Here is a 27,008-nt window from a genome sequence, read left to right as displayed (position 1 = left end):
GTTTTTCCATGTCCAGTTCTAACTGTTGCTTCCTGACCTGCATACAGATTTCTCAAGAGGCAGGTCAGGTGGTCTGTATTCCCATCTCTTTCAGAATTTTCCATAGTTCATTGTGATCCACACAGTCAAAGGCTTTGGCATAGTCAATAAAGCAGAAATAGATGTTTTTATTTAACTCTCTTGCTTTTTCCATGATCCAACAGATGTTGGCAATTTGATCTCTGGTTCCTCTGCCTTTTCTAAAACCAGCTTGAACATCAGGGAGTTCACGGTTCACGTATTGCTGAAGCCTGGCTTGGAGAATTTTGAGCATTACTTTACTAGCATGTGAGATGAGTGCAATTGTGCGGTAGTTTTAGCATTCTTTTGCATTCGAAGTTTTGCATTTGAAGTTTTAATAATAAGTAGAAAGAAGATATCTTCAAAGTCAAGGAGCTAGAGAAGATCTGACAACACCTATCAGAGTGTCCTGCCTATAGTTAGACCATATTTTTATTTATCATTATTTTTTATTAAAAATGTTTTTTTGGCCCTAAGGCTCGTGGGATTTTAGCTTCCCAAGTAGGGATTGAACCTTGGCCGTTGGCAGTAAAACCGCTGGGTCCAGACCACTGGACTGCCAAGGACTTCCCCCATGAAGTTTATTTATTTATTTTATTTACTAATTTTTTTGCGGAGGCTGCACTGGGTCTTCATTGCTGCATTTGGGCTTTCTCTAGTTGTGGCGAGAGGGGGCTTCTCTCTTCATTGTGGTGCACTGGTTTCTCATTGCGATGGCTTCTCTTGTGCAGCTCGGGCTCTAGCAGGCTTCAGTAGTTGAGGCTCTCAGGCTCTAGAGCACAGGCTCAGTAGTTGTAGCACATGGGCTTAGCTGCTTCGCGGCATGTGGGGTCTTCCCAGACTAGAGATCGAACCCGTGTCCCTTGCGTTGACAGGCGGATTCTTAACCACTGCCACCAGGGAAGTCCAATAAAATTTAAAGACTATTTGGGAAACTATAAAGGTAGCTGATTAAAATATGAATTCAGTAATATTTTCTTAGGTTGCTTATTAAATCCAAATAAGATTAGTGTATTTTATGTGATTATGCTATGTGTGTAGACTTGTGTGTGATCATTGTTAAGTTTTAGTGCCAGCATTAAATCAGCTCCTTAAAATGAATTGGGTAGTTTTCCATTCTTTAAAATCTTTTTTCTGCATTTAATAGAAGAATCATCAGCAAAGAATAATATGTTTGTTAAAGATATGAATAATATCAACCCTATGACCAATGGTATTTAATATTCCTCCAATTAGTTTTGTGTTGACTGATTTTTCAGGATTTTTAAATCTGGTTTGAGTTGATTTTGATGATTTGTATTTTTCTGGGAAATAGTTGTTGATTAAATGTTTAAAGCTCACTACTTTTGTATTCATTGTGAATACTTTGTTAGTGTTTAAATTATTTTTCTCTATGGTGTTAGCTTTCTATTCATGTTTCTTAATGTTCTTTCTATTCATGTTTTCTTTTGATACATAATTTGTCTTTCATTTCTTATATACTTATTATGTATTGATTTATATTTTAACATATTTTTTCTGTTAAATTATGAAAAATTTTAGAATATAATATATATGAAAAAGGTATAATAAATACCTGTAGACTCAAAATATTATCCAAGTAATAAAATATTACATGTAATTGAAGTCCGCTGTGTACTTTGCCCAGCAGAAGTATAAATACTACTATGAATTTAGTTTTTTCCCAAGTTTTTATTAATTGGAATTTTAAATGCGGTCAAAAGGGGAGAGATCCCCAAGTACCCATTGTTAAGCTTCATCACTTATTAATGTGGCCCATCTCTTTTCATCTGTATCTTTACCTCTGTTCCTTCCCAATTCTTTTAAAACAAGTTCTGAAATAAAATCCCAGTTATCTAAAAGATAAGGGCTATGTTTATAAAAATATTCACAATAATTAGGAAATTACTGTATAGCACAGGGAACCCTACTCAGTACTCTGTGATGGCCTGTATGGGAAAAGACTCTAAAAAAAAGGTGGCTATATATATATATATAAATATGGCTTCCCATGTGGAACAGTGGTAAAGAATCTGTCTGCCAGTGCAGAAGACGCAGTTTTGATCACCTGGTTGGGAAAATCCCTTGGAGTCAGAAATGGCAACTCACTCCAGTGTTCTTGCCTGAAAAATTCCATGGACAGAGGAACTAGATGGGCTGAAGTCCATGGAGTTGCAAAGTGTCAGATATAACTGAGTAGGCATGCACATATATTTACAATGGATTCACCTTTCCACACACTCGAAACTGACACAGCACTACAAATCATCTATACTCCCCCCCAAATTTTTTAACGTTATTAAAACACCTGAAAATAAGTAAGTTGGTTTTTAGTCTCAGCTATATAGTCAGTGTTCAGATTTTCTTTTTTTTTTTAATGATTTCCCTACAATTTCTTGTTTTTCATTGAGTTATAATTGACATACAACATCTTTCAGGATACATAGTTACAAAAAGTTTATTTTCTTGTGATTAGGATTTCTAAGACCTCTTTTAGCAACTTTCAAATATGGAATACAATTTTTATTAACTGTTGTTACCATGTTGTGCATTCCATCCCATGACATGTGACCTTTATATTATATCTGGAAGTTTGTACCTTCCACCTTGAATTTGTTGCTGTTGTTCAGTTGCTCAGTCGTGTCTGACTCTGCGAAGCCATGGACTGCAGCATGCCAGGCCTCCCTATCCTTCTCTATCTCCCGGAGTTTGCTTAAACTCATGTGCATTGAGTTGGTGATGCTATCCAACCATCTCGTCCTCTGTATCTCCCTTCTCCTCCTGCCCTCAATGTTTCCCAGCATCAGGGTCTTTTCCAGTCAGTCAGCTCTTCTCATCAGGTGGCTAAAGTACTGGAGTTTCAGCTTCAGCATCAGTCCTTCCAATGAATCAGTTCAGTTTAGTTCAGTTCAGTTGCTCAGTCATGCCCAACTATTTGCAACCTCATGAACTGCAGCATGCCAGACCTCCCTGTCCATCACCAACTCCCGGAGTCCACCCAAACCTATGTCCACTGTGTCAGCAATGCCATCCAACCATCTCATCCTCTGTCGTCCCCTTCTCCTGCCCTCAATCTTTCCCAGCATCAGGGTCTTCGCATCGGGTGGCCAAAGTATTGGAGTTTCAGCTTCAGCATCAGTCCTTCCAGTGAACACCCAGGACTGATCTCCTTTAGGATGGACTGGTTGGATCTCCTTGCAGTCCAAGGGACTCTCAAGAGTTTTCTCCAACACCACAGTTCAAAAGCATCAATTCTTCTGAATATTCAGGGTTGATTTCCTTTAGGATTGACTGATTTGATCTCCTTGCTGTTCAAGGTATTCCCAAGCATCTTCTATAGCACCATGGTTTGAAAACATTAATCTTTGGTGCTCGGCCTTCTCTATAGTCCAACTCTCATGTCCGTACATGACTAATGGAAAAACCATAGCTTTGGCTATATGGACCTTTGTCGGCAAAGTGATGTCCCTGGTTTTTAATATGCTATCTAAGTTCATCAAAACTTTTCTCCCAAGGAGCAAGCATCTTGTAATTTCATGACTGCAGTCACTTCGAAGCCCAAGAAAATAAAATCTGCCACTCTTCCAATTTTTTCCCTATCTATTTACCATGACGTGGTCTGACCAGATGTCATGATCTTAGTTTTTTGAATGTTAAGTTTTAAGCCAGCCTTTTCACTCTCCTGTTTTACTTTCATCAAGAGACTCTTTAGTTCCTCTTCTCTTTCTGCCCTTAGGGTACTGTCATCTGCATATCTGAGGTTATCGATATTTCTACTGGCAATCTTGATTCTAGTTTGTGCTTCATCCAGCTTGGCATTTTGCATGATGTGCTGTCCATGTAAGTTAAATAAGCAGGGTGACCATATACAGCCTTGACATTCTCCTTTCCTAATTTTGAGCCAGTGCATTGTTCTATGTCCAGTTCTAACTGTTTCTTCCTGACCTGCCTACAGGTTTCTCAAGAGGCAGGTCAGGTGGTCTGGTATTTCCATCTCTTTAAGGTCTTAATTTTCCAGTTTGTTGTGATCAACGTAGTCAAAGGCTTTAGTGTAGTCAATGAAGCAGATGTTTTTTCTGTAATTTCTTGCTTTTTCTATGATCCAGTGGGTGTTGGCAATTTGCTGTCTGGTTCCTCTGTGTTTTCTAAATCCAGCTTGTACAGCTGGAATTTCTTGGTTCACATACTGTTCAAACCTAGCTTGAAGGATTTTGAGCATTACTTTGCTAGCATGTGAAATGAGCACAACTATATGATAGTTTGAACATTCTTTGGCCTTGCCTTTCTTTGGGATTGGAATGAAAACTGACCTTTTCCAGTCCTGTGGCTACTGCTAAGTTTTCCAAATTTGCTGGCATATTGAGTGCTGCACTTTAACAGCATCATCTTTTAGGACTTGAAATAGCTGAAATTCCATCACCTCCACTAGTTGAATTTAGTTTTTATCATTCCCATTCTTATTTTTATATTTTCAAAATGGATAGATGTGTCCATGAAGAATATATAGTTTTGTTCTGAATGTTTTCACACTTTATATGTGTTATACTATATGTATCATTCTAAAACTTGGCTTTTTGAGTTCATATTTTGTTTTTAAGTTTTTTCAGTGTTGGCTTATATATTCTAGATTCTTCTTTGAGCTGTTGTATAAAATTCTCTTACATGAATAAAACATAATTTTTCTTTTTTAGTGGGGAGTGAGGTTATTTGTACTTTTCCATTTATAGATAGTAGTGTGATAGGCCTTGTACATATATCCTTGTTAACATGTCTGAGAATTATTCTAGGATATAATTCAAGGAGAAAAATCTTGGGTATGGTATATACACATACTGAACTTTATTGTTACTGACATATTACTGTCGATAGTGATTATACCAATTTATATAAGGGTATGGAAGTCATCTTTGCCCATGTTGTTGCCAGTTTACATTTGTTTGTTCCTTTAAAAACATTTCTTACATCTGTTGCATAGGTCATTTGTTTTCCGATGTTCAGTTTTAATAATAATTGCTTGCATGAAGAAATACTCCTCAGAATATTAGTGGGTTTTTTCTCTCATGTGTTTTTTCTTAGTTTTGTCATTTTGTGTAATCTGCATTATCGATAATTTGATTCTTAAAATATTTTAAATATATCTGAAAGGTTGAGGTTTTTACATTTAAACTTTGGCTATTCATCTTGTGAAGTTAATTTGCCTCAATATGTTTCTGTTGTTTGGAATCTGAAGATTCAGCAATGGATGCTCCAAAAGAAGGTTTATTTTCTTTATGGTGTAATCTTATTTTAAAACATGATTGATCTGTTGTGAGTTTGCTGGTGGCAGGGTAACGACTCACTGTTGTTTTATAAATTCAGAACTGAAGTGATACATGAGAAATTCATGATTATTTTGGCTTCTATAGAGAGAGTAAGAATAAAGGAAGCATAACTATTTTAAAGTTTAACATCTGTAAGTGAAAATAAACATCTGAAACATCAATAACTATCCATTGTAATGTTCCTGGAATTCAAGAAGTATTGTTAGGATGTCCCTGGTGGTCCAGTGGCTAAGACTCCATGCTCCCAAAGCAGGAGACCTGGGTTTGATTACTAGTCAGGGAGCTCAGACCCCATATGCCACAACTTAGACTTGGTGCAGCCAGATAAATTCAGTTAATAAGTAAGAATTAAGAAAAAAAGTATTGTTATTTTTTAGTCCTTGTATCCAGGTTGTAGGGTTATGACTGACTGTCTTAAAATACTTTTTGTGCTATTATATATTTTTCATACTCTGCACAATGAAACATGTTTCTCTGTTATGATCAGAAAGAAAACTTTAAAAAGACCAAACTGTCTTATTTACCCTTTATGTCTTTTTTGTGGTGAAGAAGGGTGAGTGGGACACTTAAATTCCACTTTGGCCAATAAATAAATTGCCCAGTATATTCTCTTTCTGTTTTTTCTCTATTGCATATTTGCATTTCTCATTATTTTTTTCTCTGTGTGATGTTTCAATAAGTAATTCAACCATTATTATAAATCTTATATTGAATTTACTTTTCTGCTTTATAGGTTAAAGAAGAGATGCTATTCGAAGCACTAGTTACAAGGAAGACTGTGACAGTGGGAGAAAAGCTTATTTTACCATACAAACTGGCAGAGGTATGAATAGATTTTCTTTGAAATCAGGGAATTCTAAATGCTTTTTGAAGTTTAGGTTTAGATTCTTGCTCTTAATAGAATGAAAATGACAGTAGTGTTGATTGAAATATTTTCTGGGCTCTTGAAACTTGATTATGAATTTTCTGTCAACTTCAGTTCAGTTCAGTTGCTCAGTCCTGTCCGACTCTTTGCAACCCCATGAATTGCAGCACGCCAGGCCTCCCTGTCCATCACCATCTTCCGGAGTTCACTCAGGCTCACGTCCATCGAGTCCGTGATGCCATCCAGCCATCTCATCCTCGGTTGTCCCCTTCTCCTCCTGCCCCCAATCCCTCCCAGCATCAGAGTCTTTTCCTATGAGTCACCTCTTCACATGAGGTGGCCAAAGTACTGGAGCTTTAGCTTTAGCATCAGTCCTTCCAAAGAAATCCCAGGGCTGATCTCCTTCAGAATGGACTGGTTGGATCTCCTTGCATCCAAGGGACTCTCAAGAGTCTTCTCCAACACCACAGTTCAAAAGCATCAATTCTTTGGCGCTCAGCCTTCTTCACAGTCCAACTCTCACATCCATACATGACCACAGGTAAAACCATAGCCTTGGAAACTTTTAAAGTTGAATGTGATTTTAAACAGTATGCTTACATTTTTCTCTAATGATCTTAATCTCATCACCATTTTAAATTTTCATTTGATTTATATGGGTGGGTAGCAATATTTGACACAGATGATTTTTCCTTCTTGAGCACATTATATCTTCTGATACATCATACTCTTGGGTTACTTTTTCATTGTTGGCCGCTCCTTTGCAGTTCTTTTTGTTTTTTTTTCTTCTTCCTGACTCTTGTTCATAAAGGATGGGGTTCTGTAGGACAGTCTTTGTCTTTCCTTCTGTATACTTTTTGTCTCAGTTGTCTCACTCAGTCCCATGGCTTTAAATATCATCTGTATAGTAAGGCTTCCACTAAAGTTTTATTGCTACAGGGAGCCAATATTACTGTTTTACCACCAAAGTATATGAAAGTGAAGTGAAGTGAAAGTCGCTTAGTCGTGTCTGACTCTTTCTGACTGAACCATGGAGTCCATGGAATTCTCCAGGCCAGAATACTGGAGTGGGTAGCCTTTCCCTTCTCCAGGGGATCTTCCCAACCCAGGGATGGAACCCAGGTCTCCCACATTGCAGGTGGATTCTTTACCAGCTGAGCCACAAGGGAAGCCCAAGAATACTGGAAGTATATAGGAGTAGGAAAATTATTGAAAGGTCTACTCCTTCATGGTGAAATTTTACAAAAATGATGAGAAATCATAGCGATGACTATTATAAAGATAGGATAAGAATATGAGACTAGAAGACATGGAGGTGGGAAAATAGTAATTTAAGTGTAGAGAATGCTTTCTAGTCAGATGCTGATCCATTTATCCCATTTTTGGGGGTCTTTCCTGATTGTACCTGTAAGTCCACATTTCCTCATTATTCAGGTATCTTATGTCATATTTTATAGTTGCCAACTTTGAGAGTGCCTTTGTAGACCACAGAAAAAGTCAAACCATTTAAGAGTTTTGCTCTTCTTTTACATAAAGGTTCAATGCTTTTATATTTTCTTTCTCAACTTTTTTGATTGTTAAATATTTGTTGTGTTTATTTGCATCTTTTAACTTTAAATTCAGCTTTCTGAGATTATTTTTGTTGCCCCTGTTTTATTTTGGTTTATGTTTGTTTGGTCTGGAAGATCCACTGAAGTAGGAAATGGCACCCCAGTCTAGTATTCTTGCCTGGAAAAATCCATGGGCAGAGGAGCCTGTGGGCTACATCCCTTGGGGCTGCAAAGAGTCAGACATGACTAAGGGACTGAGCACGTTTGTTTGGTGTATTTATTTATTTATTTAGTAAATATTTGAAACAGCTTTTTGTGCCTAGAATTGTGCTAGGTATTATGGGTAAAATGAAGAGCAGTCCTTAAGGATTTTAGTATTTTATCTGAAGAGCAATGGAAAGAAGTGTTTTAAGCAAAAAAGTTGCCTTAGAGTTTTTTTTTTTTTTTAAGGACAATCTGACAGCAGTGTGAACAATCAGTTGGAGGAGAGTGTGTTAGTTTCCTGTAGCTGCGTAACAAGCTTTAGTGACTTAATACAACCCAAAGTTATTATCAGAACGTTTCCGTGGATCTGGCCCTGGGTTAGCTCGGTCCTCTACTCAGGGTTTCACCAGGCTTGAAGTCAAGATATTCTTGATGGCTGTTTTTTAATCTGAGACTCAACATCCTCTTTCAGGTTCACAATTTGTTGGCAGGGTTCACTTCCTTGTAGGACTGAGGTCCCTAGTTTCTTGTTTGCTGTCAGGGGCCATTCTCAGCAGCTGGAGTGTACTTGGCATTTCCTGTCATGTGGTCCTGTGCACAGCATGGCAGTTTGCTTCTTCAGGTCCAGCATGAGAACCTCTGATGCATGCGCTCACTCCCTAGTAAGCCACCTCTACCTGGGACAGTATCTCTTGGATTAACTAAAAATTTCAGCTGATTTGGGGCCATAATTATATATTTAAAATCCCTTCACCTTTGTCATGAAATCCATCATCTTTACAGTCCTGCTGTCTAAATCCCCGGCTGTGAGGGGATTTAGAGAGGGAGGGGATTTACAGAGCATGTATACCCAGTGATGGGAGTCTTGGGAACCATCTTAGGATTCTAACACAGAGGGCAAGAGTGAATGTGCAAAGATGAGTTTGGAGGCTGTAGTAGTTACTACTCCTGAGGAGAAAGATGCTTGCTGCTGTGTCTAGAAAGGTGACATTCTGATAGGGAGAAATGGGTATATTTAGAAAGAAAAAAAATTAGAAGATTAAGTCAACAAGATTTGGCAATGAGTTCTTAGTGGAAATCAGGGAGGAAGAAGGAGACGTCAGGCATGAATCCTGATTTTGTGGTACATACAACTATAAGAATATTGGTAACATTCAGTGAGACAGGAAACACTAAGCAGGATCTGTTTGAGTGGGAAAATAATTGGTATTTGGGCTAAGAGTCGGACACGACTGAGCAAGTTCACTTTCACTTTTCACTTTCATGCATTGGAGAAGGAAATGGCAACCCACTCCAGTGTTCTTGCCTGGAGAATCCCAGGGACGGGGGAGCCTGATGGACTGCCGTCTGTGGGGTCGCACAGAGTCGGACATGACTGAAGTGACTTAGCAGCAGCAGCAGAGCTGATTGAGGTCAAGCTATGACAAGACTGCGTTTCAGAGAAAAGAGGCTAAAAGTGTAACATTGGGAATTATGGTGCAAAAAGGCATATTCATATATTTGAATTTTTTCTGAATCTTTTAATTTGATATGAAGAGTTGTCCTTTAACAAAAAATTCAGCTCATTTATATTGATTATGGCAACTAGCATGTTTTCTTATTCTATGTTTTAAAATATTTTGCTTTTGCTGAATTTAATCCGATTTTCTTAATCCCATGTTCCCCCCTCCACCCCTCAGAAGCATAGAATGATTATTCTCTCTATATATTCTGCTATTGATTTTCTTGATATTTTAAAGATACGTTGTTGATCACTTGCCCAAGAATAGAATTTTAGGTCCACATTATTTTTTCTCTCAGAATTTCTAAACATTTTCCAATTATGTTCAAGTTTTAATTGTTGGATAGAGAATTTGATACCTGTTTCTCTTTTTCTGTGTAGGTAATAGTGTGTTCTAGCAACTTGAAGCTTTTTTTTTCACTTAAATTCAGAAATTGATTCATCATTTATATGTAGTCAGTTGTAGTATTGTCTCCATTTTACAGTTGTAAGAAAAGATTGTAGCCTAAGAGTTTCAGCAAGTTGACAAATTTCAAATTGTTAGAATAAGAAACTGAAATTGGAATATAGTCTAGCTCCTAATCAATGCTGTGTACCTACTCTAATATATAAACTTCAAAATAAGTCCCTAAATAATAAATACATAAATTATTATGATGTGTTTTTTTAAGTGATAGTATTCAGTTGTCTAAGACATGTGCTTCCCCAACCCTCTTTTTAGGTTGTAGTGCCTTCTAAAAGTGGGATTTTCTTTAAGTAATATTCTTCATTTTTTAGATCAGTTTCAGGTTTTCACAAAAACTGAGTATATATACAGAGTTTCCATAAACTGGGGAAAGCTGGAGGTGAGGGAAAAAAATCACAGTAAAAAATCACAGTAACTCCATAATGAAAGAATTGTCAGTGTTTGGGAAGGAAGAAATTCTAGATGTTACTGGATGACAGACTGAAGACAACTAGGAATGTAATTGTGGTGATATTACCGTTGTTTCAAGTGTCTGACTAGGATTCCACAGATAACTGATGCTGTTTGCTAACAGGTTTATTCCTATGCCTGGAATATTCTTCCTCACTTTAGCTGGCAAAGTTCATTTGTTAATAAACTTCCTATTCTACTTTCTCTACTAGATGAAATATACCCCAATTTTTAGTAAAACTATTTTGAATTGAGTGACCTACATTTTGCTTTTTTAATCTTTCATGGCAGTTTTAGTCTGGATTTCCTGAGTTTGATTAAATTAATGAGTATATATAGAAAACTTCAATTAAATTATTTATATTGAGATAAAAATTAATTTCTATTTCAAGATAATAAGCTTTTTTTTTTTTTTCCCCCCAGATTGTTGCCAATTTCACTTGGATTCCTAACTTTTTTTTTCCCCCTAGGCTGTGACAGTGAGGAACTCTATGGCTAAGTCTTTATATAGTGCCCTGTTTGACTGGATCGTTTTTCGGATTAATCATGCACTTATGAATAGTAAAGATTTGGAGCAAAATACCAAGGTAGACATATGTTGGACTCTAATATATTTTTCCTGAAAAACTGTTTTAATGAAATGGTTAATGCATGACATTTAAAAACACAGAATTATATATGGCAATAAGTATCACCTTATAGTATTTCCTGCTATTTCTCTCCTTACTACTGTTTCTGTGACCCTGTTCAGGGAAACCGTTCTTCCTGTGTGTCAAAGCTTTTACTCTATGTCCTTACCTTACTGTAGATGTACCCCTACAGAGTTGCTTTTAAATGTAAAAATAGGATCATGGTACCTGCATTGTTTCTAATTTGTATTTTTTTACCTAGCTATGTCTTGATATATATCTGGACCTCATTATTTTTAATATTGTAACATTATATAATATGTATATGTAGCATAAATTACCCCATTCAAATACATTTTTTATTGTTATAAATGATTATGTAACAGATACTCCTTGTGCATATTTCTCTAGGATAAAATCCTCAAATTGTTGGACTTAAGGATACATAAATATTTAAAAAGTTTGGTTGCTACTACTAAGTGGCTTTTCAAAAAAAGACTACACTTCGTTAGTGATGAATGAAAGTGCCTGTTTCCCTGTAACTTTACTCAGTTGAATATTATCAGTATTTTCATCTTGCTAATCTGATGAGGGGGACTATTTTATTACGAATTGTTTCAGTGTTAGATGAAAGTCAAGTATCTTCTCATGTTTTCTCTTTTTTATTTCTTTTCTTTATTATTTCTTTATGTATTTTTGCTATTTTTATCTCATTTGTCATTTTATTACAAGTCATTTTGGATATTGCAGAGACAAAGTTTCTGATATATAGTGCAAATATTTTCTCTTAGCTTTTAAGATTTGTTTGTATTATGTTTTTAAGCCTATATATTTTAAAGTTTTGTCCCCAGTTAAGTCTGTCATTATTTTACTTTATTGCCCTAGGTTTTATTTGTTGATTTTTCTAATATAGGAAGGGCTCGTCTAGGCCAAGTTTATAAAATATAAATGTTTATTCTAATACTTTTAGAATTTAATTTTTTACGTTCATGTTTGTGTTCACAATTATGTTTATGTTTTTTTCCCCTGTTGGAATTTATAAACATGGTAGATTTTAGATATTTACCTTTAATCTTTTCAAATCCATTTTTATTTCCCAACAACTTTTATGAAATAGTCTACCTTTTCAGGCCAAATAGCAGTGTCATCTTTATTACTTAATCCTACTGTCTTAAATTTATTAATATAATTGCTCTTATATGACCATGTCATGCCTTAAGTCCACTAGTAGGAAATTGATTTCAATTTTAATCTAATTTACCAAATTGATTTCTTTTAGAAGATCATTATTTTCACTGCTTTTTGTAAGGGCTTAGAATTAGTCAGCAGAAGTAATCAAACAAAATACTCTTATGGAGACTTTAAAAGTCTCTTGCTATTTATCGCTCATTACATCAGTCTGCCCAGTATCTCTTAGCACCAGTGGAGAAAAATTGTTTCATTTAATCACAACTGTCATATAACTCTATTTTAAGCATGAGGTGGGGTGTGGGAAGAATAATGGTTTGGGGTGTTAGAGCTGAATATTCATCATCCTTAGCAAGAAGTTAGAAGATTGTTTCTGGAAGTGAAATATCAAGAAATAGAAGAATAAATATTATACTCTTTTGTACCAAGCAACTAAAAAGATTTGAGTGTTTTTGACTTTAGGAACCAGAAATTGAGGATGGTGAAGTGGTTTGCTGTAATCTTTTTAGAACTGTTTAATGTCATAAATCTTTTTTTTTAAGTTTAATGTCATAAATCTTGTGTGACTTCTTTTGATAAAAAAATTGTTAATGTTTGATATCCAGTTTCATTTCTAGCCTGTTAGCCTACCTTAAAGCAGAAGTTTATTGGGATAGAGAAGTCAAACTAGGAAAATTTGCATGATCCTTTGGCAGAACCAGGCATACCCAGGATTAACCTAGCTTTACTTTACTAACCTTCTAACTTTCCAATAGCCTTTTTTTTTTTTCCCTTCCCTTGTCTCTGGGGATTTAGAGATTTGTGGTATTGAAGTAACAAGTCTTTAACTCTGCTTTGTACATTTCTGTGAAGTAATCTATGAATTACATGTGTTAAAACTTTGGATGTATTTTTATAATTAAGATAAAAAGAAAATGATGTAGATAAATAGAACCAAAATGCTTTTTATTTGTAGTATATTTTGGTTGACCACTGGGTCCCCTCAAGTTTTCATCTACTGCTATTGAAGAACTTTGAACATTTTGTTACTTATATTGTGAAATATAAGTTCATGAAATAAATTTAAGCATCATTTTTTAACCATAATTTCTTTCTTGTTTTTCACAGACTTTGTCCATTGGTGTTCTTGATATTTTTGGGTTTGAAGATTATGAAAATAATAGCTTTGAACAGTTCTGTATTAATTTTGCTAATGAACGTTTACAACACTACTTTAATCAGCATATCTTTAAACTGGAGCAAGTGAGTACCTGAATAGGCTTCCCAGGTGGCTTGGTAAAGAATCCACCTGCCAATGCAGGAGATGCAGGAGACGTGGGTTCAATACCTGGGTTGGGAAGATCCCCTGGAGGAGGAAATGGCAACCCACTCTAATATTCGTGCCTTGAAAATCCCAAGGACAGAGGAGCCTGGTGGGTTACAGTCCATGGGTTCACAAAGAGTTGAACACAACTGAGCAACTGAGCACACAAGTATGTGAGGATGTGAATGTGTGTTCACTTGCCCCCTTTCCACTCCTGAACCCCCACCTGTACCTTCATATACACCACATAAATTTTTTGAGTCATAGTCATGATGAGTATTTTAAGTGTTGATTTCGATAAAGATATTATTGTCTTCATATTAGTGTAAGCAAATGACAGATGAGAGCATAGTTTTTTGGGCCTTATCACACAGGGTTTTCTGTTTTAATTAAAAGGCCTTAAGTAGAATCAGTAATATGTGCTTATTTGATGGAACCTTTGAATGAAAAGGTCTATGGATTTGTTTTGATTTTTGTTGATGTTTTTGATTTTTGATTGCTTTTGTGGCCTTGGTCACAGTGTGTCATATTAAGTATGCTTGTTTGATTCCTTTGATCTCTTAGTTCAAGGATGGGATAGAGGAGCTTATTAATAGAATCTTAAATCAGCTTAGAATGTGGATACAAAGAAATAGGACAGTATAGAGAGGCCAAATTGAGTAACTACATATTTTTTATGAGATGGTCAAATTGATTGAAAGAGTAAGCCATCAGTTTACATGAGAATTCTTAGGGTAACTTCAGGGTCAAAAGAAATGTGGATTCTTTTTCTAAGCCAGATTTGAATTCAGTAACGAGTTGAGTTTATGGAAGTTAAGTTTGTGTATGAAGACAGAAATAGAAGCTGGGTTCACATTCAACTGAAAGGAAATAATGAAGAAAAGAAACGAACAGAAAATCACAACAGTTTCCTGTCATTGGGGCTTGCTCTGTCTTGGCTTTAAGCACAACTGTTTAAGCACCACTGTTAAAAGATAGTATTTTTTTTTAATAATATCACCTAACATGTAGTGCTTACCATTAAGTGACAGAAATAAAAATATACCAAAGATGCTTTGGGAGGAAACATTTTGAGAATTTTAATTACTGAAGTTCACTTCTAAATCTTGCCCCAAATTAATACATGTGCACTTAAGATGGGAGAGATATGTAATAATTGCCATGCAGGATGATAGGTACTAAAATCAAATATAAGGTAAAGTAATGATAGAAAGGATGAAATTTATTAGAATTTGTTGAAAGTCTGCAGAGATTTTCTGCAGAGTGATTCTGAAATAGAGTTTTGAATAGAAAGTTGAGCTCACCAGACTGTCAATGGGGAAAAGATATTTTAAACAAAGATAACAATATCTTTAAAACTGTGAGGCATAAAATAGCACAGCACTTTTGATGAACTGGAAATGATTCAGTGTAGCAAAAATACAGGATATAAGGATGCGGGCAGGAAAGGAGATAAGTTTGATGAAATAGTCTCGATCAGATAGTTGTTCAGAGTATGTTTAGCAAACATTTTAATTGGAACTGTGGAAGATGTATTGAAGAGAGTCAGTTATATTTCAGGCACTGTTAGGCATTGAATATAAACAGTTTAGAGTTGAGGAATCTTATTATTGAGTTCATAATCTAGCGAGTGGTTCTTTTGTCTGTTCCTCTCCTGGGGATGTCAGACTAAGAAATTTTGACCAAACTTGCCTTGCAGAACATCTGAAAAATAAAAGAACTGAACAAAACATAATTGAAAGCATTGGAGTACCTTCAAATAAGTGAAGCTTTACAGGGCTCAGATATGCAAGCATGAAGTCTAGGGAGATGAACTCAGTATTCAGGGAATGCTTTGTTGCTAGAGACATTTCTGTTCCAGTAGAAGGCTTCCAAAAAGGATTTTGTCCAGATTAAAGAACAAAAGAGGAGCTCCTTGGCAACTCCCAGAGGCTTCAAGACCTCAAAGGGTTATATCTTATAGTAAAGGTAATGCAGAAATAGAGCTTTTCCAGTGGCTCAGGCAGTAAAGAATCCGCCTGCCATATAGAAGACTGCTGGTAATGCAGGAGATCCGGGCTCAATCCCTGGGTCAGGAAGATCCCCTGGAGAAGGAAATGGCAGCCCACTCCAGTATTCTTGCCTGGGAAATCCCATGGACAGAGGAGCCTGTCAGGCTACAGTCTGTGGGGTCACAAGAGTCAGACATGACTCAGCGACTAAGCCAACCACCAAAGCAGAAATAGAGCAGGCAGGCATCATAGGGGCTAAAGTTCAGTTTAAAATAATTTCAGTTCCTGATTGGGTTAAAACAGTGTAGAATTTCCAGTGTTCTTAGCCACCTGCTAAGAGCAAATTCAGTCTCTGATGGAGAAAGAGATCATCTCATTACTAAAGTTATCTCTGCACTTTTTCACATGCGAGCATTCAGGTTTTTAACTGAGATGTTTGTTTAAGATATACAAGGAAGGAAACCAACATGAGGAAAAACCATGAGAAGTGAGACAGTAGACTACCATAGGGGATTCAGATAATGATCTTACCAACATGAACTTAAACAGTGGCTTCAAGAAATTTTTTGAAGTGATAATTTTATTAAAGAACAGCAAACTTAAAAAAAAATCCTAAATTTAGGAAAATCTAGGACTAAAAAGTAGGTGAAATTAAGAACATAATATTAATTTTTCACAATTAGATATAACTTAAGAGAAAATTAGTGATTTAGAAGATAGGTCAGAAGAAATACCAGCTTGATGAATAAAGGTGGAAAACACAAATATTGTAAGAGGCATATGGGACATAGTGAAAAGATCTAGCATATGTATAACAGGAATTCTGGAAAACATATGTGAAAGTGAGAGAATAGGAATGAAGCTTTATTTGAAGAAACAATGGCTGATAATTTTCCAAAATTAAAACAAAAAACAAAAAAATCCAACATACACATGTTTGAGAAGCCCTGAGAATGCAAATGCTGAATGAGTTACAAGCTGGAATCAAAACAAGCAGGAGAAACATCAACAACCTCAGATATGCAGATGATACCACTCTAATGGCAGAAAGTGAAGAGGAACCAAAGAGCCTCTTGATGAGGGTGAAGGAGGAGAGTGAAAAAGCTAGCTTAAGACTAAATATTAATAAAAAACTAAAATCATGGCATCTGGCCCCATTACTGTATGACAGATAGAAGGGAAAAGGTGGAAATAGTTACAGATTTCTGAAATCACTGTGGATGGTGACTGCAGCTATGAAATCAGAAGATGATTGCTTCTTGGCAGGAAAGCGATGACAAACCTAAGCAGTGTGTTGAAAAGCAGAGACATTACTCTGCTGACAAAGGTCTGTATAGTCAACACTGTGGTCTTCCCAGTGGTCACGTACGGTTTTGAGAGCTGGACCGTAAAGAAGGCAAAACACCAAAGAATTGACGCCTTTGAACTACGATGATAGAGAAGACTGCTGAAAGTGCCTTGGAAATTTCACAGTATTGAAATCACACAGATCTCAAAACCATAGTAAAGTTATATCAGAAACCAACAACAAAAAGATAACTAGAAAATACTTCATGATTAAAAGTTAAGAAATGAATTTCTAAATAGCTTAGAAATTGAAAAAATTAGCATATTGAACCTAATATGTTAAATATTAAAACTTGTGCTAAAGATGTACTTTAGTCTCTGAAGAAATTTGACTAATGATTTAATTAGAGGAAAATTTTATAGCTATCAGAACATTTTAGGATTGAAGAGCAGTGATTTAACACATTTGAAAATGATCAGAAATCTAAACAAAAGGAAATAATAAAAAAAAAGAGAATAAATACAAATGAAAAATGTATTATGGGAAGAGATCAACAAAAATCATAAACTTTGAAATGTAAGTAATTCTTTGAAATGACCAATAACATTTATAAAAGCCTCAAGAAATTAGTGGGAAAGAGACAGACACATAAAGACAGGAATATAAATAGCCAGAATTCCAATGATAAAGACTATATCATTGTATATCCTATACATATTAAAAAGTTACAGAATACACTAAACAACTTCATGTCCTTAAGTAGGCTTATCAAATAATATGAGAAAAAACTTTTCAAAACTGTGTTGACACAGATAAAACAAAAGTTCAAATCTTTTAACTATTAGGACTTCCCTTGCCGTCCTTTGGTTGAGAAGCCACCTGCCAATGCAGGGGACATAGGTTCCATCCCTGGTCCAGGAAGATCCTACATGTTGTGGAACAACTAAGCCTGTGTGCCACAACTAGTGAGCCTGGGCACGTGGAGCCCATGCTCTGCAGTAAGAGAAGCCACCTCAATGAGAAGCCTATACACAGCGCATAGAGAGTAGCCCCCGCTTGCTGCAACTAGAGAAAGCCTGTGTGCAGCAATGAAGACCCAGCACAACCAAAAAAAAAAAAAAAAAAACTATTAAAGAAATTGAATATGTAATTAAATTCTTTCCATAAAGGGCATTGTAAGCCAAAATGGCACCATTGATGAATTCTGCCAATGTGAAAGAAGTATTTTCAGTTTGACATAAATGGTGAAAGTATTTTCAGTTTGACATAAATTTTTATGTGGAATAGATAAAAGGGGACAATTCTCAACATATTATAGGGAGCCAAGATAACCTAAATCTGTGAAGAACATTATTAGAAGTGGAAATTTTCAGTTTGCTAATATTTGTTTAGGAAATTTTCAGTTTGCTAATATTTAAACAAATATTAATAAACTAAGTCCAGCGAGATATACAAAAGGATAATATATCAGAACCAAGTGGAGTTTTTTCTAGTGTGTATTACATTTGACCACCAATTAGTTTAATTCATCCATTAACAAAACAGAAGAAGAAAAAAATTCATGGTGTTCTCAATAAAAATATAAAATGCATTTGATAAAATTACATACTCAGTCTTGTTCAAAACAAAACCTTTAGCAAACTAGGTATAGAAGGGAACTTCCTGATAAAGGCCATTTACAAAAAAACAACAGTTAATATCATACTTAATGGAAACAGACTAAATGATTTCCCCCTAAGATTGAGAACAAGGCAAGGATGTTTTCTTAGAATTTTTATTATGAATGTAGGCATGTGAGGACATCCAAATGGAAAGTAAACATAGGAAAAGATATTTCATTTATTAGTCTTTAGGGAAAATAAAATTAAACCCATACTTAAATATTTCTAGGCATTCACCAGAATGACTAAAATGAAAAAAACTGATAATACAGATATTAGAGAAATACTGTGCACTGGGAAGTCTCATACACTGGTGGTGGGTGCATAGATTGGTACAGCCACTTTAGAAAATTGTTTGGCAGTATCTTCTGAGTTTGTATGTTTGTAGTTTATAAGCCGGTGGTTTCACTCTCCAAATCTATATAAACGCTTACAAAAAGTTTTGCACAGAAATGTACATAATGCCATTATTTTTAATAGCCAAAACTGGAAATGAGTGTAATGTCCATCAGTAGTCCAGTAGATGAGTGTATTATATATATCATTGGTTCTTGAAGAGTTAGTTATTCTTCTCCTATCCCTACTGGTACAATCAGTATCATCTAGGCACTCCTTCCAAGTGCACTACCCCAACAATCAGTATCATCTAGGCACTCCTTCCAAGTGCACTACCCCAAACTTTCTTATTCACAAATTCTGAGTTTGTGGCTTCTTTTTTTTAACAAGCTCTTCATGTGATTCTGTTGTATATTAAAGTGAGAGTTAATGCTCCGTAGCAGATTTTGGCATGACTTTTCTATAAAAAAGTATACTTATAAAAAAGCATAAGTAAATCAGTCTTCTGGGTTTTGGAGGTCATGTGGTCTCAGCTCTGCTATTACTTTGAGAAAGCAGCCTAGACAATGCATAAATGAGTAAAAGTAGTACTTCACAACCCCTGTCTTACAGCACTTAAAATGCATAGATGCATTTGACAACATAGATGTTTCTCTGAAACATAATGTTGAGTAACAGAAGAAAAGCCAGATGAAAAGAATATGTATTACATGGTTCTATGTATATAATTTTTATAAAGAGGTGGGTTTTGTCACTGGTATTAGAAGTTAGGATAATAGTTAACTTTGAGCAGGAGCATTGGAGACGGAAATGGCAACCCACTCCAGTGTTCTTGCCTGGAGAATCCCAGGGACGGTGGGCTGCCGTCTATGGGGTCGCACAGAGTTGGACACGACTGAAGCGACTTAGCAGCAGCAGCAGCAGGAGGATCTGAATCACCATTGGGAAACTGGAATGAGAAGGGATTTTGAAATACTAGTAAAGAATATAAAAATCCATATGCTTACACTATCTAGTATGCTTTTTATCCATGCTGTGAAAAGGAATAGGGAAAAAACTTTACCATTGCTTGGGGGTGACCTTTCTATAGCACTACTTGCTTGTGAAACTGTTGAGGGGGAAAAATTAAGTTAGCATTTACTTTTTGCAATTAGAGTAACTAGTTTATACTAGGGTCTACTTTTCCTTACAGGATAATAATAATACAGAAAGTGATTAAATTATTAAAATCACTGTTTCACAAAACCACTGTATTTGTTGAGAGATAATCAGTGAATACTAAAACCATCAGATGAACAGGATATTAGTTTGGTGCCTAAATATCGTTGCAGTGTAGAACCTTCTTTATTTTCAGAATCATCTTTCTGACAGTTTAAAAGTAAAAGCATCACAGAGATGAATAAAAGGATATTTATTTCCCATGTAGAGGTTGAAGAAGGAACAGTAGGGGTTTCATAAGAGAGTTTCAAATGGTTACTCAGAGTGTGAGCTTTGAGTTATTTAGTCTTGGAATTGGGGAAACTACTCTGCCCCTACCTTTTGAAAGTTATTCTTTTTTTTTTTTTGCCAAAGTTGAGTACGTATGAATTCTATATGATTTTTACCAGTGATCACTGGAGGTGATAGTTTTCCACTTTTCTCAGACATTGTTTCAGTAAATTCACTGTTGGTTATCCAATAATTCTTTTTGATGGCTTCAAGTTGTGTGGGAGAAATTAGTCTTTTTCATTTTATATTTTTCCTTAGTGTAATCATCAGATAGTGTAGCTAAAACAAATCAGACTTAGTTTTCCATCTGAGTGGAATCACAAATAGGATTCTAATCAGAAAATTTGGTTGCATGTACTATTAAAATAGACATATACTATATCACGATTTTATGCAACTAAAATATACATTTCTTTCATTGTGTAGATGAATGATTTTTAAAAGTTTAGTCTATTCTTTTAATCCTGGTAAAAACTTTTTAGTCCTTATTCTCACATACCTTTTTATTTTCTGCAAGATGAATAAATTGTTAATTTGTTATTTCCTAGGAGGAATATAGAACTGAAGGTATCAGCTGGCACAATATAGACTATATTGATAATACCTGTTGCATAAATCTTATTAGCAAGAAACCAACAGGCCTGCTCCATCTTTTGGATGAAGAAAGCAAGTGAGTATGATTCTTTTTAGTTTTGTTATTGCCCATTTGAGTTTTTCATGTCTTCTTAAGCCCTAAACTTTCTTCTTAATGTTATTAAGAGCGAAAGTTTCCCTGGTATGCATTTTTTTGTGTGTTTATGAGAAAGTTGGATGGACTTCACTACTCAACTCATTTTTTCCTTGACTTTTTCCAAATTTCTTCTGCTGAGTCACTTGGATTGTTGGTATATATTTTTTTGTTTTGTGTTTCTCTCTTATTGAATTAAATTTTACATATGAGGTGTGTTTGCAGTTTTCTTGTTTAGTGGTTAAGAGTATAATAATAGATTTGTGATATCTGCCATGGCTGTGCAAGTTTTTAGTGACTGCATATGTTAGATATTTGCCATCCCTTGGTAACACTGTTCAGTATAAGTTAGGTAAGCTAAGTGTAGTCACTCAGTCATGTCCAACTCTTTGTGACCCCATGGACTGTAGCCCACCACCAGTCTCCTCTGTCCATGGTATTCTCTAGGTAAGAATACTGGAGTGGGTTGCCATTTCCTTCTCCAGGGAATCTTCCTGATCCAGAGATCGAACCTGGGTGTTCTGTATCACAGGCAGATGCTTTACCCTCTGAGCCACAAGGGAAGCCCAACCAAACTTAAATATATATGTGGCAGAAATAAAGCTTCGTGGAGCATCCTCTACTGTGTTCTCAGTGCTCTAGAAAGTATTATTATAGTTTAATTATTCTAAGAGATGGCAAGTCTAGAATTGGAGAAACCAAAGTGGTGGAGAGTGTGTTGGTTTTCTATGACTCTTTAGTAAAATATTTAGGAATTGAATTAGGTCACTTAATTCCTCATTTAATACTATACCCATTAAACTAAGATATAAAATATTAAGTAGTAACTTTCATAGGTAGGATGACTGTATACCAGATTTGTGTAGGACAATCTACAGTTTATACTGATTGTTCATTTTAGTTATTAAAGGCACTTACTTTTACTCTAAGAATATCCTGATATGGTAAGTTATTTGTTATTGCCATATTACTATACCATAAACTCACAGAATTGCTGCATAGAATTATCAAGTAATTTGGCAGAGCTGCAAAATATATTGGAAAGGAGATTGCCAACAATTATATCTGCCCTTCCATCATTAGTCTATTTCCATTAATCTAAATGAATTAAAATTCAGCAAAAAGCAGTTTAATTTTATGTGCAAAGTTGTAAATGTTTCTTGTATTGCTCTATATTTCCCCAAACATACATTTTCTCTTATAAAATTTTGAAGTTAGTGATTCTTAACTCTGCTTGGATGCCTTACTTCTGATATATTTTATTTTAGAAAGTGTCATAGGTGATTTTGATATTTAGTATGGAGAACCATTGTAAATATTAAAATGATAAACAGTTATTTTGTTTGAGATGTCTTATGAACAAGAAAATTTAAGCAATTTGAGAAAAAGATCATATGTATAGTAAATGATGGACTCGAGATTCAAATCCACCAGGTATTTCAGAATAAGAAGCTTTATTTTTGTCTTTTACTTGAACTTTCATTTTCCTTTTTTATTGTGGTAACGTTGGTTTATAACATTATATAAGATTCATATGTACGTTATATTTCTACTTCTGTATACCCTACAGTATATGCTCACTACCAAAAGTTTATTTTTTATCTGTCACCATACAGTTGATCCCTTTTACTGATTTCACCTTCCCCCTGCCCCATCTTCTCTGGTATATAAAAAACTAGTATACAAGCAAAATAAAAATACAAGAATAAATCAAACAAAAACAAACATGAGCTATGGAGAACAGAGTAATGAGCTTGTGCTTTGAAGTATTGTCCTTATTTGCTTTACCATAATGCTTAGACTGTGATGTCAGAAGTTCAGGGTTGTATTCTAGCTCTATTAACTACCCTCAGCAAATCTCTTAATATCCTTAGTCCTCAGTTTTCTTGCATGCAAAAAGGAAATAATGATGATTACATTATAAAGCTGTCTACTCTATATCTTACAGTGGTTGTGAGCAGGAAATAAACTATGGATATATAATTAAAACATGAATAGAGCAAAGGGGTCTTGTCTGTTATTCTTTAAGCAAAGTTTCATTGAGTGCACATCTTATTATGTTATACAAAGACCATCTTTACCTGGTCAGTTGCTACCTCACAGAAATGTAAATATTGCCCAATGAAGAGAATGTCACCTTTTTGCTGTTACCCAGAAGCTTGTGGGGTCCAGAAATTATAGGAAGACGGATGTTGGTTCAATGTAAGAAAGAGCTTTTTAGTCATTAGAACTGATTAGCAGCTGCTTCATAAAGGAATAGAATTTTCCATTATAGTAATTATTTTGCATCATCTATCAAGGTACTTTTGCAGATAGGAGATTGGACTGAATAGCCTCTTAATTGCCACTTCAGTTGTGCTTCTATATCAACTCCATAAAATTTTTTAATAAACCATAGTATTAATTCTCTTGCTTTAAGTTAATCCTGTTATTTTCCTTATAAATTAGCCAGCTTTGTCTATCTCTTTTAACTTCCCAGAAGATGCAAAGACATGAAATATTTTCCCTCTTTCATGTACCAATAAAGAGGATTTGACAGTAAAGTAGTGTCATTTGGAGAGAGCTGTGTTTGAAATCACTTTGAGTATTTTTCCTCTGAAAATATTTTGTTCTGTAGAGGATCTATTACATGATATATTCTTACTGGTATTCCTGTTTCAGTCAGCGTGTTTGTAGTGCTTTAGGAGCACATGTCGGAAGTTAGAATTCTTGTTTAATCTTGTCTTTGTTGTCTGCTGGCTGTTCAAATTTTATAAATTAGATCCTGAAGGATGCAGTGTGGCGTTTAGAAAGGAGGAATGGTGTAAGCCGGGTTAAGAGTGTCATTAGTCGTTTCTATAGTACTCGACATGGCCTGCTGACAGCAGCAGTGGCAGCGTCTTAAAGGTTGTTACAAGTACAGAGTCTCACACTTCCATCCCAGACTTCTTGAATCAGATTCTGCATTTTATTTAACAAACTGAAGTTAAAATCAGAGCGTTCATTTCGGCCAACATTTTATCAGTCTTGCTTGTTTGTAAGAATTACCTGGGGAACTTATAAATAGTACTTTGTCACTGGCCTAGCATCAATTCAGTAGAATTACAGGAGATGGGGTCCAGGCATTGGTATTTTTTTAAACTCCTTAGTTAGGGTAGCCTTAGATTAGTGCAAAGAAACACTAATCTAAGGCTACCCTTGCAGGTAGTCTTTGGGGAACACTAGATGAAGAGTTCTGAAATTCACAATAATGTCTACTTGGCCTCTGTTTTTGCTTGATTTATGTAGTATGTATCCACAATTGTTTATTGACTGCAGGACTGGTGGAAAGCTTTTTTCTTCATCTTTCCTTATTTGGAATAGAAACTGCCCTCATATTTGTTCTCATTAATTATCTTCCAATCAAAAAAAAATAATGTATCAATAAAAATGGGCAAAAGATGTAAATAAACAATATAAATGTCCCATAAGCATGAAAATTAGCATTGGTTTTAATAAAGGAAGTTTAAATGGAAACATTTAATTTTTTCCATTGTTTATCCAAGAAAAAAGAAACAAATCACAAGCTTTTTAATGACTCAAAGGATTAGAAGGCAAATAGACCTTTAGGTAGAAACAATGAGATGAACATCCTTCCTGAAAAGAAGCATGCTGCTGTGGAGTAGTGAAAGATGTGTTTGCCGAAGTTGGGTTGGTCTGGGCTTAGGAGCTTGGATTTCAATTTTCTAAAGTAGGGGAGGCACACCATTAAAAGCACATTGTAGGAAAATTTATTTTGATAGTTCTGTTTGGTGACATGAAACCTGGTAAAATTAGAATCACAAAGGCTACTATTAAGGCTGTTGCTGTATTCTCTGAAATTGTTCAATAGTTGTAACCTGTTCTGGAATGGCTTTAGAGTTCTGGGAAGGAGAGACAAGCCTAGAGGAAGGGATAGTGTTTGATGCAAAAGCAGGCCTCAGTTGACTAGGAAAATGGCAGTGTTGCTAACATGAAAAAGTAGATTAATTTATATCATCCCTATAGGATGTCAACTAATGTTAGGTATTTTTGCTAGTGTTATTAATTCTTCTAGCACTGTCATTCATTTTACTCATTTATGGATTAACAAGCCAGTTCCTGAAGAAGGTTGTACCTAGCTTGCCCAAGGTCACAGACAGAATTCATAATGTAGGCAATGACTATCTGACATCAAAGACCTTTCTCCTTCCTGGTTCTAATATGTACTATGTAATTAACCATTTTTCTTGTAGTTTTGGAATCATTTTAATACATTAGATATTGTATTCAATATCTTTATATCTCACATCACATTATTTTTCATTATTTCAAGTAATATTAAATGAAACTATTCTCTGAAATATACTTGCCCTCTCTTTTTCTTTTTTGGTCAGTGATTATTTTCTCTGTTTGAAACTCCTACCAAACTTTAAAAATATAGCTTGTAATTGCCTCTTGTATCCTCTGAATCTTTCCATTATTCCCAGCCACTAGTGATTTCTTTTTTCTGTTCTAAAGTTTTATATGTCTGTACTACTATTATTGCTAGTATTATACTGTATTCTCTGGTGGTACAGTGGTAAAGAATGCCTGACAATGCAGGATCGCTGGTTTGATCCCTGGCTCGGAAAGATCCTCTGGAGAAGGAAATTGCAACCCACTCCAGTATTCTTGTCTGGGAAATCCTATGGACAGAGGAACCTGGTGGGCTCTAGTCCATGGGGGTTGCAAAGAGTTGGATACAACTTATCCACTAAATAGCTACTATTATTATGTAGTTACTTCTTAATAAATATTATTTGAATGATTCCTAGATATGAAATGTTCACCAGTGAGTATAAGTCTATTGATGTGTATTTGAAAGAATAATAGATATAATATAAAAACATTCAGTAACTGATGTAGGTAAGAAAATTGCTACTTAATTTGTAATAAAAAAAAATTACTCTGGATTTAAAGGACCTGTCCAACCTGAGAGATCATTCCCTTTTGGCAAGTTCTTGAACCCAAGCAACATGTGATTTGGTTTTTATTATCCTTTGAGTCTTATGGTGCAGCACACTGTGACCCGAGATAAACATATAAAAACCTGAGTTAATTTTCTTACTTCTGATATTTGCATAGTATGTGTTAGGCAGATCACAACTTTTGAGCTCTCATATACAAAATAGGAATACTAAATCTTTTTTCACTCATCTTTCAGATTGTTTTGTTGTTGTTCAATCACTAAGTCAGGTCTGACTTTTGCAACCCCATAGAATGTAGCACACCAGGCCTCCCTGTCCCTCACTATCTCCTGGAGTTTGCCCAAGTTCATGTTCATTGAATCAGTGACGCCATCCAGCCATCTCATCCTCTTCACCCTCTTCTCCTCCTGCCCTCAGTCTTTTCCAGTGTCAGGGTCTTTTCCAGTGAGTTAGCTCTTCGCATCAGGTGGCCATAGCATTGGAGCTTCAGCTTCAGCATCAGTCCTTCCAATGAGTATTCAGGATTGATTTCCTTAGGACTGATTGGTTTGATCTTGTTGCTGTCCAAAGGACACAGCACCACAGTTCAAAAGCATCAGTTCTTTGGTGCTCAGCCTTTATGTCCAACTCTCACATCCATGCATACTACTGGAAAAATGATATCTTTGACTAGATGAACCTTTGTCAGCAAAGTAATATCTCTGCTTTTTAATACACTGTCTAGGCTTGTCATAGCTTTTCTTCCAAGAAGCAAGCATCTTCTAATTTCATGGCTACAGTCACCATCTGCAGTGATTTTTGAGCTCAAGAAGAGAAAATCTGTCACTATTTCCGCTTTTTCGCCTTCTATTTGCCATAAAGTGATGGGACTGGATGCCCTGATCTTAGTTTTTTCAATATTGAGTTTCAAGAGGGGCTTTATCACTCTCCTCTTTCACGTTCATCAAGAGGCTCTTTAGTTCTTCTTCGCTTTCTGCCACTAGGATGGTGTCATCTGCATATTTGAGGTTTTTCCCGGCAGTCTTGATTCCACC

General features: G+C 35.5%; 1 protein-coding gene across 10 annotated transcripts in view; it reads left to right on the top strand.

Annotated features, from left to right (window-relative positions):
- MYO9A (myosin IXA) overlaps positions 1-27,008 on the top strand; it is a 245,425-nt gene that overhangs the window by 86,296 nt on the left and 132,121 nt on the right. For all 10 annotated transcript variants that reach the window (XM_060418900.1, XM_060418902.1, XM_060418897.1 and 7 more), the window contains 4 exons: positions 6,115-6,204; positions 10,888-11,004; positions 13,342-13,476; positions 20,850-20,971. In XM_060418900.1, the coding sequence (XP_060274883.1) occupies positions 6,115-6,204; positions 10,888-11,004; positions 13,342-13,476; positions 20,850-20,971 (464 nt within the window). The remainder of the gene's footprint in view (positions 1-6,114; positions 6,205-10,887; positions 11,005-13,341; positions 13,477-20,849; positions 20,972-27,008) is intronic.

This window comes from Ovis aries, chromosome 7 (assembly GCF_016772045.2).
Source record: "Ovis aries strain OAR_USU_Benz2616 breed Rambouillet chromosome 7, ARS-UI_Ramb_v3.0, whole genome shotgun sequence".
In the NCBI taxonomy this organism is placed as follows: Eukaryota; Metazoa; Chordata; class Mammalia; order Artiodactyla; family Bovidae; genus Ovis; species Ovis aries.
Note: the sequence above shows the minus strand (reverse complement) of the source record. Positions and strands in the feature narration are given on the sequence as shown.